Source organism: Podarcis pityusensis (assembly GCF_964106645.2).
Source record: "Podarcis pityusensis genome assembly, chromosome: 8".
Classification (NCBI taxonomy): domain Eukaryota; kingdom Metazoa; phylum Chordata; class Lepidosauria; order Squamata; family Lacertidae; genus Podarcis; species Podarcis pityusensis.
In genome coordinates this window covers 47,350,574-47,363,543 of record NC_138033.1, presented here as the reverse complement: position 1 = coordinate 47,363,543, position 12,970 = coordinate 47,350,574, and the positions used below count along the sequence as shown (strand labels likewise).

General features: G+C 40.1%; 1 protein-coding gene across 5 annotated transcripts in view; it reads right to left on the bottom strand.

Annotated features, from left to right (window-relative positions):
- Window positions 1–12,970, bottom strand: part of NFAT5 (nuclear factor of activated T cells 5) — a 76,319-nt gene that overhangs the window by 41,308 nt on the left and 22,041 nt on the right. For 3 of the 5 annotated variants that reach the window (XM_081015329.1, XM_081015331.1, XM_081015337.1), the window contains one exon: window positions 5,485–5,610. In XM_081015329.1, coding sequence (XP_080871455.1) covers window positions 5,485–5,610 — 126 coding nt within the window. Of the gene's footprint in view, window positions 1–5,484; window positions 5,611–12,970 lie in introns of those variants that run through there. The other 2 variants (XM_081015332.1, XM_081015335.1) reach the window with 1 other exon arrangement.

The following is a 12,970-nucleotide window of genomic DNA, read 5'->3' as shown; positions in this document are numbered from 1 at the left end:
CTGCTTATGTGTCCCAGAACCTCAGATCAAAGCACTGAAAGAAAAACCTGGGGCAATCTGATTTGCAGCCAGATACTGTGTCACCCTGTGGCTAGGGAAGCAGAGAACAAATGAAGTAAAGTCTTAAATGAGGAAAATATTTTTTACCAGCTCTCTCCTCTTAATCTAGTCATTGGCACCAGTAATGGCAACTGTGTCAGAAAGCTTAAATAAAGAAGAGGGAGCTCTACATGTAGCCAAAACACAGAATATTTGCTTGGGTCTTCATGAAGAAACTGCAACCAGCTTTAAAAAGAGTTGCTTTTGGATTCTTACTGATTATAAAAAAGCAGAAAACTGTCCCTTCAGGATAAATAAGATTAGATACAACAGATTTGCACAAAACAATAAGGAGTTTTGTTTTTTGGACATAAAAGGAATGGGCTCCTGCAGTTCTAGATTGTCCAAGGTCACCTTCCCCTCCCAGCCATTTGACAATGTGGCTGATTGGAAACTATCCTTGTCTGCCCGATGAAAGGACTAGAATGAGTGAAAGTGATGCTTTGTCCCATTTTATAAGTGATTTCAATCTCATAAAACCCTCCACAATCCCACAGCCATAACTCCCATCTTCCCAAAGTCCCTAGCTAGATTGCGCTTTGAAAATTGGGATGGTTCAGTCGGTAGAGCACGAGACTCCTAATCTTAGGGTTGTGGGTTCAAGCTCCACGTTGGGCAAAAGATTCCTGCACTGCAGGAGGTTGGACTAGGTGACCCTTGTGGTCCCTTACAACTCTACAATTCTATGATTATTTCTACAGAAGAGAAGGCCAGGCACAACAGTTCTGTACAGAGAGCACAATACCCTGAATGTTAATGTGGTGGCTGATTTATGTCCCCCTCTTCATCTACAAGTAACATCTTAAAGAACTCTGGCATGGTTCAGGGTCAAGCAGAATGACCTCTGCATCCAGTTTTGGGGAAGCTTAGTACACCCAGCTGTAAAAGCCAAGTCAACCTGCATCTTCAAAGAAGGAGTGTGTGGCCCACACTCTGAAATGGGAAGAACTCCTGGGAAGAATTAGCCCCTCCATGATAAATGCTTTCTAGAATTCCAGAATTTCCCAATGCTAGGTCTTCCTAAAACTCAACTACTAGCCAATGACTAAAATATATTCTTTTTGTGCCTTTTGCCTTGCCTGTAGAAAAGGAGCAGAGTCACATGAATGCTCTGGCCCAAAGTTTCAGCTGGGACTTCAGCTTATCCATGTCGGAGGAGAAGGATCCTCTTTGGGTCTATGGTATTGAGTCAATCCCAAACGGCAGATAAATGCTGCTGAGAAAGAAGAGATACACTATCATACCAGCAGGGTCTGTGGGCTTTAAGCTGAGTGACCTATTCAACAAGATTTCTTGTAAGCGTTCATGTATTTGCTGAAGGTTTTACTCCTCTAAGGGCTTTCTCCTCAGTTTCTCCAATATCCCGAAGTAGCAGAACTCTCACTTCCAAGATTCCAGACATGCTTGATTAATATTGATCCTATCTGCACACAAGGTAGTTTCCTTCAATATATTTTTAATGATTGGGGGTGGTAGAACTGCAAACGCACCATGCAGACCTTCCAAGTGTCCCTATTTTCCAGGGACGTCCCTGATTTAAAGAAGCTGTCCCGGTTTCTGATTTGATCCCAGAATGTCCCACTTTTCCTTAGGACACCCCTATTTTCATTGGAGAAATGTTGTAGGGTATGGAGTTGCTTGACTCCTGAGCCATCGGAAGGCAATCCTGTACAGGGAAGATTTTTTAAAATGTTTTATGTTTTATTATAATTATATATATATTGAAAGCTGCCTGGAGTGGCTGGGGCAACCCAGTAAGATGTGTGGGGTATAAATAGTAAAATTATCATTATGGAATGGAGCATTCCTATTTTCACTGGAGAAATGTTAAGAGGGTATGCACCATGTGAATTCAAAAGAAATCTTGGCAAACTTCATATTGTTATCACAGCTATTTTGTCTCTGTCTCTCTTCAGTATCCATCTCTGCTTATCTTGACTGATTCTCTTCCCAGCATGTTAAGGCTGCAATTTCTGAGTTAGCCTTTACAGCAATTTGATTGTCCTCTCTATAAATTATCTGGATTTGGAGCCTACTGTATCTACATTCAGCACTGCTGCAATATAAATAAATGTTTTTTAAATTTTCGTCTAAGTTCACTCACTTAACCCACTTCCGGGTTGGCGCCATCGCCGAATGGCGGACTCCCTCCGAGCTCCGGAGGGAGCCTGCTCGGCAGGGGCTGGGTCCTACCGCACCGGCGATGCGGGGACCCTTAAAAACCACGGCCACGAGGGCCGTGGACATGGAGACTCGGCTGGCACCGTCAGCGCCCTCCCGACTCGTGAAGGAGCCTTTTTAAAGGCTACGGATCGGGTGCCGGGGAGAAGCGTGGTGCTTTGAGTCCTCTGCTATCCCTGCCGAGCGCAGCCGCATGCCATCCGGCGGAGAGCGCTGACTTCTTCCATTGAAAATTCGGACTTTTTAACAACAACCCGTGAGTAATTTGGAAACTGGGTTTAAAAGGAGGGAAAAAAAGAATTTCCTTTCGATTTGGACACGAGCGGGGGGGGGATCCAAAAAGGAAGTCAGTCCCCCCCCCTATTGTAAACCTTCTAAGACAAGGACGGGGAAACCAAGGTCCAAAAAGATTTGTATTGTTGATAAAAACTAAGAATTCCACGATGGGAAATTATAAGAACTGTGCTGGAGGACGAATTGAGGGAGAAGAAACGTAACCCCCCCCCCTGGGAACCGGGGTGATTGAAGAGAGAGCCTGGTGAAAAGAGTCGGAGATTTTGACAGCTGTCAAAGTAGCTGTCAAAGTCGGAAAGCAGAGAGGATTTTATTATGAGAACTTTGCTGGCTAAATTTGTTACAATTTGCTACAACTTTTTAAAACTTGGATACAAAATGGCGAAAACATGGATAACAATCGGACTTTTGGACTAGAGAAAACAAAGTTACAACAATCCCCCTAGAGGAGTTTCGGGACATTACAAAGATGGTCGTAAGTGGAAAAATACCATTGGAATTTTATAGAACTGGTTATCTTTTGGGAAAGCTGCAAAACGGAAATAATATTTTGTCTACAGGGTGTACAGCTAAAGGAGACAATAGAATTTTCTATTGAAGAAAGGAAGGGACTGAACGCAAGTTTTTGTTCCTGAATAACAATAATCCCTGCAGACTTACTAAGCTTCTGAATTAGAACGTTTCAGCAGCGGAACAAGAGGAAACTGGACTACAATTTGGAAAGAACAATGGGGGGAGCTTTATTAAAGATCTGAAGCTAAGTGTTTTAAAAAATAATTATGAAAGGGAAAAAACAAAAAAAAAAACCAGCAAGGAGTTGGGGGAAAATAGGCGATTTATGGATTGTAAGAATTCCAGGCGGATAACATGGTTTGGTGGTCAGGGGGAAATTAAACCGGGGACAGAGGGGGAGAACTAAAATCCAAAGGCTTGTCAATTTCTTTTTTTGAACTGGTTTTGTTTCATCTATTATATCTTTTATTTCTTATTTCTGATATTTTTACTATGTGGGGTGTCTTTATTATTAAAAAAAAGGGAAATTGTGGAATAAAAATGGGGTGGGCCCTGGGAAAGAAATTTTTGGCTTTCTATTAAGGGTATTGATGAGGAGTGTAGAAATTTTAAATTCGAACAATGGTCTAAATAAATTAAGTTTTTAATCAGAATTGAGAGCTTGTGGAGCCAACAATATGAAACAGGAATATGATAGGGGTGGGGGAAGGGGGGAGTCCCAGAAAGTGGATATATGAAAATAAGGTTCTGAATGTATTTTAACTTTTTACTTTCTGTATTTTTGAAAATTTTAATAAACATTATATAAAAAAATAAGTTCACTCACTTAAAACTTTAAAACTACAAATCTAGGGGCAATCTCTCTGATGAAAACTTAAGTGTGAACCACCCCTTCGGAACAAACTGTAGGATGCTGACCACAGTAATTGTAATTATTCGGATTTAAGTTTTTAAGTTTTTTAAGTCAGAGAAACATTTAATCAATTAAACATTTAATACTATTAGCAAAGAGATAGAAAGAATATTGAAAAAGTATTCTTATTCAATTAATATGGTCCCCTATATAAATACCATATTGTGGAATATGCTAGTTTTCTTTAGTTTTTGTTAATATGAACTCCCATAGGTTCAGTTTTTGAAAGGAAGTGGATTGACTGTCAGACAACTAATGCCTAGAAGGAACAGACACATAGTTCTTCTCATCAACTATATCAGATGCTTGAAAATGATCTCAAAATATGAAAATCAACAGTAAAGTATTTCTGTGGATTTAAAGTGCAAGCAGTTTTCAAAATATCTTGCAACTGTTGTTCTCTTTTGACTGAATTAGCTTCTGAAGTGCAGAATGAAGCTACACTGGATGATTTGTTAACTAAAGTAGTCTTGGATCTAATTACCAATCTCCCCAATACACAATTAAATCCACAGATTTCATTAGGGAAAGTATTCAAATATATCAGCATTGAGCAGTGCTGTAAAGTTTTACCCTAGACTTAAGCCTTGTACTACCAAACCAAGAGGCTCATTTTCAGGGTTGAACATACTAGAGAAGGCACTCCTATCTAAACTGAATAATGCACTGAACACATTGCTTAGTCCAGCTATGCTCTGATAATAAATAGCCTTATGGAGAAGGCCAGACTAGGCTAGACACATGATGTTCTATTACAAATATTACATGATCAGTCAAGCAATCTCGGCCCATGAGAGGAAAACCCTGGAGCACATCCATTAGTGAGGGTATTATAAAGTTGGAGGCATTCCAGATGAACAAGAATTTGAATGCCAACTGCCAATTCAGGTTTGCCCCTTCATAACAAAAACAGTCGTCATTCCCCTAAACAGAAGAAAATGATCCAGCAATATTAATTTTATTTTAAAAGAACAAACTGTATGAGGCTGAATAGGTGATAACTTAAGTTTAAAAAATATTTTGGTAACTGGATTCAAACATACCTACATTTAGCAGGTATCAACTATCCCTTCACACATCATCTAAACACTTTCAGGACCAAACAGAAAGCCATGTAGCTGAATCATTCATGGTTTCATCAAGCCATGTGGTGGTGGGGAAATGAAAGTAGAAGCTACAAACCCAGAACACTGCTGCAGATTTCATTTCTGTCCTGGTTTGCAAGGCAGCATTCTCTGGCCCATTCAAACACTCCCATTTAATTCTAAACTGGCAACTACTACATCAAAATATAATATATCTGAGGAGTCCAGCACCACCATAGGGGCAAAAGAGGAAATGTGCAATAATAATTTCCCCTACTTCTAAGTCTAAGTTAGTCTTGTGGGGGTTTTTTAAGACTGCAAACTTTTCCAGCACTGTTCATGCTGACAACAATATTAATATGCATTAAGTTCTTAATTTTACTCAAGTGGAGTACTTACCAGCAGCAACTACACCCGGAGGGGGCGAACCTGCCTCACCACCACTTGTTTGACTCATGGATGCTACAGAGAGTTCTCTGGAAGGTGGTAACTGCAGCTCCTTTGGGAGAAGGTCATAGACAGATTCTAAAAAGAAAGAAAAAAGATGTCTTAAGAAAACAAACAAATGTCCCTATATTTTGCTACCAAAATAGCAGGAATGCTAGAAATCATGCTATGTTGGTATGCCTCAAATCTATGATAGAAAGAAAAGGTTATATTACCTCAGTACCAGGGATAAGAGTCCAAAAGCACTGAAAGAGTCTAGCAATTACATAGGATTTCAGTAAAAGACTAAATCAAATCTTTGGCATTTGTAAGAAATTCCATAGATACTAACTTTCCATCACAATTATGGCAATGTATGCCAACCAATTGCATTCACCAAATTTTACATGGTTTTTAAGGCTTTGGACAAGCATCTGAAGAGCACCAAGTGTACCCTGCCAAATCACAAACCAGCTTTTGGTGCGTACATGAACACTATCACACATCTCCCTTTGCATCCCTGCTCCAAACTACCGGTATATAAAATTTCTGAGACACTAAAGACTAATATTGGGTAGTGCAAGAGTAATGGAACAAAACCTATATGGAAAGTATTACAAAGATTGTCTAGGAAGGAAATATAAGCAGGACACAAGCTCCTTGCTGGTTCCTGTTCAGATTTTTCCAGTAAGAAGCACAATGAGTTTCATTTCTACTGAATGGTTAGAATTTGACCCTTAACAATCAACTCAACTCTTATAACTGACTCAATTTTCCTTTTTACTATGTTCTGTTTCATATAAATCCATGTTTTTTCATAAAAGCAGTCCTCAATATTCATGCCAAACAGCAACTAATTTACTTTAACAGAGATAATATATGTTTCTGATCCAGACAATCCACTTTTCTGATTCAGATAATGCACTGTATCATTTTTTTATTACATAGATCACTAAGTTCTGGCTATTTTCATTCATTTTGCTCAACTATACATTATAAACTATCACAAAAAACAGATACCCAAAGACGTCCATTTATCATCTGCTACATGATTTTGTATTACCATACAAATGGCAAGTTTTTAGCCTCCAACAACCCTGGATAATAACGCTCCTAAACACCAACCACAAGGAGAGGGGATTTGCATGAGACCAAGAGAAGGGTATTCCATGCTGCCTGCCTCCCAAATCAAAATACCAATGAAGTTCTCCTGAGCTGGGTTCACAGAGTAACTTCACAGAATTGTAAAATCCAACCTCAAAAGAAGAAAGAACGCTACAAACCCCTGAACACATTCCTGGCTTGGATTAAAATTTGGAATGAATCATCAATTTGGTTTTCATTACCTTCTCCAAGGACTCTCATCTAGCATTAATAATTTTCCATATCTTTCCATACAAGGACAGGCCCTTTATTCAGGTTTCAGAATCCAGGAGGGAAGCAGTGAAATGCAGCCCACACAAGGCAACAATGGGCAACAGATCCAGCTGTAGCCTTTGAACTGCAGTTGGCACTATGACTAGTAGTACAGAGTGAGAAGATACTCTGCTAACCCTAACTCTTGAGGCATGCAAACAAGGTGAAATGTTATTCCTTGCAGGGGAATGAATGTGAGCATTATCTCCTTGCCAAAGCACCCTAGAATATTCTCAAATCTGCCCTTGTGTAGGCACAGAAATCTCCCCCATTAAAATGTGTGTGACTTAGAGAAAATAACTCCACTTAGATGTCTTTTTAAACAGTGATATAACAGCCTCTTTAAAACTAATCCACCTTTCAACTTGGGCCCCCCAAATTTCCTTGTAAGAAAAAAACTTACTTTGGATAGCTTACTTCAATACGTTTATTGTTACAAGTTAACACTTTGCTTGCAGAAGGCAAAGATAGGGTTCTAAGCAGACTTTACAATTCAAAGCAGCTCAAGCGCGCAAACAAGGAAAATGGCCAGGCACTGTTGGAAAGAAGGCCTGCCTTAAAGGGCACAGCAATACAATTGTGGCTACTTTGCCCAGCCTTACACACCAGCCACAGCTTACACCCGGTGTCCAAATGTTCTTGTCAGCACAGAGAAGAAACCTGGTGCAGCTGGGAAGGAGGGCTGTGAGCAGAGGAAGAAAGAGGGTAGATCAGTGCAGAGCCGGGGGTGGGGGGGACTAGCCAAGTTTTTGCCTCAGGTGAAGTTTCCAGAGGGGCATCATTGAGGCTCCAGCCTGTGTGTGTTTGTATGGGGGGTTGCCAAACTGGGTCTTCAACCCAAGGGAAGTAAAGCCTACTTTCACCCCTGGATGACTGGACAGTGCTTTTATCTCTAATTAAAAGTCACTACAGCTCATCTAGGGAAGTAGTCTCAGTGAGAGCTTACTTTTAGTGATTGTACAGGCAATACGGGGCATTCAACACCCACTTTATATATACATGCAATTATATATAACTGCAGATTACCCTTTAGAAAAAAATCTCTACCTTATTTGGGTCACTGAAGGCAGTATCAAACAAAGTAGTTCCATTAGCACAATGACATCTGGTTGCTCAACAGAACTTCCCATCACTCTCCTCAAATCTCCCTCCTCCCAGAACCAATTTAGGTGCATGGAAAGGAGAGGGCAGTTCTTTGGCACAGCCAGAAGATATTGTCTTAATTAAGTTACTTCGTCAGATACTGCCCTAATTTATTTAGTTTATGTAGAGCATTATATGCACAACTCATCCAAATGATTCCATTGAAGAAAAAACTATAAATAATGATGTATTTATATTGTAGCATACCAAAATATACAATAAAACCAGGCAGTAGTTATGATGTTAGTGTACCTCCTTAGCGAAGGCATTCCAGTAGCAGGGGTAAAACTCAGCAGTTTGACAGAGCTAAGGGCACCCAACACTCTGACAAATAAAGCATCTGGTATGACACAGATCCCTATCATGGAGGTCTCATTTCTACTGCAGTTTCTGAACAAGGTAAGAAACAGAAGGAGCCTCTTGCAAAAGCAGGATGAGAAGCTCTCACTGTTTCTTATATTTCCTGAACTCCACACAAATTAGGTATGGCCATGCCTTTGTCCCAAGCCCTCAGCACATACTGGAGTACTCAAGGGAGGGGTGTAGAAGTAGCTACAAATAATGGCTGGCTCCTTAGCCAAGTCATGAGTTGTGGATCCCTTGTGGACAATAATTACCTAATTCCAAGATTAATGTTAAGAAAGTACTTTGTGCCACAAGGTGTATGTCAACAGCCAATAGTTCAGGTGTTTAGTTCTAAATAAATATTTTATTGCCAATTTTAATGTTTGTTGTTGTTGTTGTTGTTGTTTGTAAATCACTTAGAGGTTTTATTTACAATCAAGCAGTATAGAAATTTTGTTAAATAAATATATAAAATTGGCAGAATCGTCACATCTTTTTGCCCAAGAATCTTTGCTGATTTTTGCTTCGGAATGCTGACGGCAATTGTTTTGGAACATTTATTCTGCCAACAGTTTCTGCCCTGCAAAGATACAACATTCTTGTCCACTTCAAGCTTGGGTCTCAACATGACTGGCAACTGCACTGGAAAACATACCAGTTGCATGCCTGATGCGCATTAGCTTTCTAAAAGATTATGACAGCCAAGAATAACTGCCAGCATTCTACACATAATCATTCTAGCATCTTACTACTGTACTGCTTGCTGAAATAAGAACATCAGCTTCTAGGTATAGGACCTTGATCTAAGAAGAGAGAATATCAGAACTTCCAACTATCAAGCAACACCAGTGAATCTGAATTGTATTGTCACCTTAGCTAGCATACTTTCCAAATGGGCTTTGTTATCCACCTTTGTTATATCTGAAACTAGAGGAGCACTTTCCCCTCCTTAAATCATATTTTTCACATCATACATATCTTCAGTTGCTGAAAGGGTTTAGAAGGATTCCATCCCTTTAAGTAAAAGCCAAATATCTACCATCTGGTCAACATAATCTGTACACATCTCTTTTTCTGAGAACAGTAGAGCAAGTCAGATAGCCATCAGAGCAAAACACAACAGTCAGAACGCAAAGAATTGCACAACTGAGCACATGCAACCAATATGGCTGTGGGCTTCTGCTTCTCTGTCAGAAGGCTACCATGCTATAGAGCAAACCACTATTTTGAAATGGAGGAAAATGTCGAAAGTAGTCAAAATGCCTTCTAGGCATTTTTCATGGTTAAAATATTCTCTGGATTCCAATCAATATTGTTTAAATATTTCCCCTAATAACATAATTGTCCCTAAAATTCAACTTTACATATATATTTTTGTATACTTGAATAAAATATGCTGATTTTCTTAAACATTATTTCAACATTTTAGAAGTAATTAACTTATAAAAACATGTTTTGAACTAATTATATACAATATAGCAATGTAGTATCTTGTTGACCAACTTTTGCTGCTTTTATCATCTTGATAACTAAGCAGCTTTCTTCCTCCTATCACCGCTACCAAAATGTCTGTTTTCCTATTCATTTCTTTTGGAACATACCACAGAGGTCTCCCTTAATGTGTGTTTTGCTATTGGTGCAGGTCCAATTGCGACTACGTGGAGATTTCTGGGTGCCAGGTTGGTGATTGACATCTCCATCGAGCCAGCTGACTCGCCCACAGTCCTCCATCATCACATCAAGGGAAGTAAGTACAGGTCTGAGTACGGATGTATTTGACTGTACTACAGCCATTCCACCCAAATGGAACTCATAAACCACAGTTAAAAACCTCTGCCTTAGTCCATTGTTAATACAATTTCCATTTCCACAGTGAGTTTCTCCTTCTTGCATACTAGGATAAATGAATTGTTGTAAGAGCAAGCAATGTAGTTGAGATCATAGAATCGTAGATTTGTAGCACTGGAAGGGACACCAAGGGTCATCTAGTCCAACCCCCTGTCAAGCAGACATTCCGTTGTGGTGACTGCAACCTACATTTAAGGTGCCATTTGGTGCCCAGCTAATATCTGAGTTTCTAGCACTATCCCTTCTTCCTTTTGCCATTATTGAATTACATGTAAATTCTCCTTCTGAACTTGACCCCTCTACTTGGTTTGGAAACAGAAGCTGAACTTCAGAGCCAAGAAATGCATGCTGTCCCTACAAGCATACTCTCATCTGATTCACCAATTCCAGGAATGGGGAGCCTTTGGTCCTCCAAATATTACTGAACTACAACTCCCATCAGCCCCATCAAGTTCAGCAACATTTGGAGGGCCAAAGGTTCCCCACACCTGAAATATACCTTCTCTCATTCTTATTATGAACTTCATCTGTAATTTTGATTTCTATGAGGGCCATACTGTAGAAAAACAAGGCCTAAGTTCAAAAGTAAGCAAACCATTCTGAACAAGATTAAGGTATTCAGGAGGTAATTTCCTTCCTCTGTATTAATGGAAAGCAATACAGCTGGCTCAAAACTAATGACAAATTGCTGCCTGCATGAATGCCCATCACACCAACTATGAGAGCTTTGCTGTAAGTAGATGTTAAACCAATTTTAAAATCACAGAATTGTAGAGCTAGAAGGGTCTCCGAGGGCCATCTAGTCCAACCCCCTCCAGTGCAGGAATCTCAATTAAATAATAATAATAATAATAATAATTTATTATTTATACCCCGACCATCTGGCTGAGTCTCCCCAGCCACTCTGGGCGGCTCCCTATCAAATGTTAAAAACAGTACAGCATTAAATATTAAAAACTTCCCTAAACAGGGCTGCCTTCAGATGTCTTTTAAAGATAGGATAGCTGCTTATTTCCTTCACATCTGAAGGGAGGGTGTTCCACAGGGTGGGCGCCACTACCGAGAAGGCCCTCTGTCTGCTTCTCTGTAACCTCACTTCTCGCAATGAGGGAACCACCAGAAGGCCCTCAGTGCTGCATCTCAGTGTCCAGGCTGAACGATGGGGGTGGAGACACTCCTTCAGGTATACAGGACGGAGGCAGTTTTGTATCATATTGTATATGACAGATGGCCATCCAAAGGGAGTCCACCACCTCTTGTATGAGTCTGTTCCACTGTCAAACAGCTCTTACTGCCAGAAAGTCAGGATCTCCATTCTTATATCTTGAATTCATTACTAATTTGAAAGCATTGAATCCATTGTTTTCAAGCCAACAAACCCAAGTTATCATGCAGAAACTTAACTTTCTTACTGTGCTTATGTAGGAAGACATGGTTTACTATTAACACACCCTAGCATGTATAAGGTTTTTACAGATACTTGAATGTTTACTCAAGAGTGTTAGTTGGAACAAATAAGCTAACACTGGAATGTGCTATACTGTTCCAACCAAATACATACTAGGCACATGAAAAGGCACATGCAGTAGAAAAGCAGTACATCAATGGAAGCTTTTAAAACCTAAGGGGATTAACCTTTACCCCATCTTATGATATGCTGAACAGACTAACAACCTCAAAATTTTCATTCTAGAAATTCCTAGCCCTTGACACATTTTTATAGTTCTTCTCTGCACCATGCACAATTATTTTTACTCAGCTGTGAATATTGGAAGTATCCTACCTAGTACTACAACTGAGGCTCCGCTGCTACTGTGTATAGAATCCAATTGTTTGAAAAATCATTTTAAATTCTGTAATAAAAAAAATCTAGCAATAACAGCTGGGATAAAAAATAGAAACAAAGTAAGAGGGAAATGGAGAAGCAGCATGGATTAGGTGCTATAATAATAATAATTTATACACCACCCATCTGGCTGGGTTTCCCCAGCCACTCTGGGCAGCTCCCAACAGAATATTAAAAACACAATAAAACATCAAACATTAAAAACTTCCCTAAACAGGGCTGCCTTCAGATGTCTTCTAAAAGTCAGATAGCGTTTGAAATCTGATGGGAGGGCGTTCCACAGGGCGGGCACCACTACTGAGAAGGCCCTCTGTCTGGTTCCCTGTAACCTCACTTCTTTCAGTGAGGGAATCACCAGAAGGCCCACTGGACCTCAGTGTCTGGGCTGAATGATGGGGGCAGAGACGCTCCTTCAGGTATACTGGGCTGAGGCCGTTTAGGGCTTTAAAGGTCAGCACCAACACTTTGAATTGTGCTCGGAAACGTACTGGGAGCCAATGTAGATCTTTCAGGACTGGTGTTATATGGTCTCGTTATATGGTCTCTAGTTATATGCCTGTTCAGTGAAGCGAGGCCACTAAAAGCCCAAGTCTGCTCCCCCTATGAACAACAAATATGTTCATATTTGGCCCCTACAAAGCCACAAATGCTTTTCTCCAAACCACTGTTTTGCCTTTGGGTTGGGCTAATAACGGAACAGCCAGACAGCAACTCTCAGAGGGATTTCATTTGCCAGTTTTAAACTTGAGAGAACAAGAAGCCCAGTGCCACTTGAAAGCATCTATTAAGCAACCACTAGAACCCTACCCAAGACCCTTTTGCTCTCTAGCAATTCCAGCACACCAGTTTTTCCTTCACCAC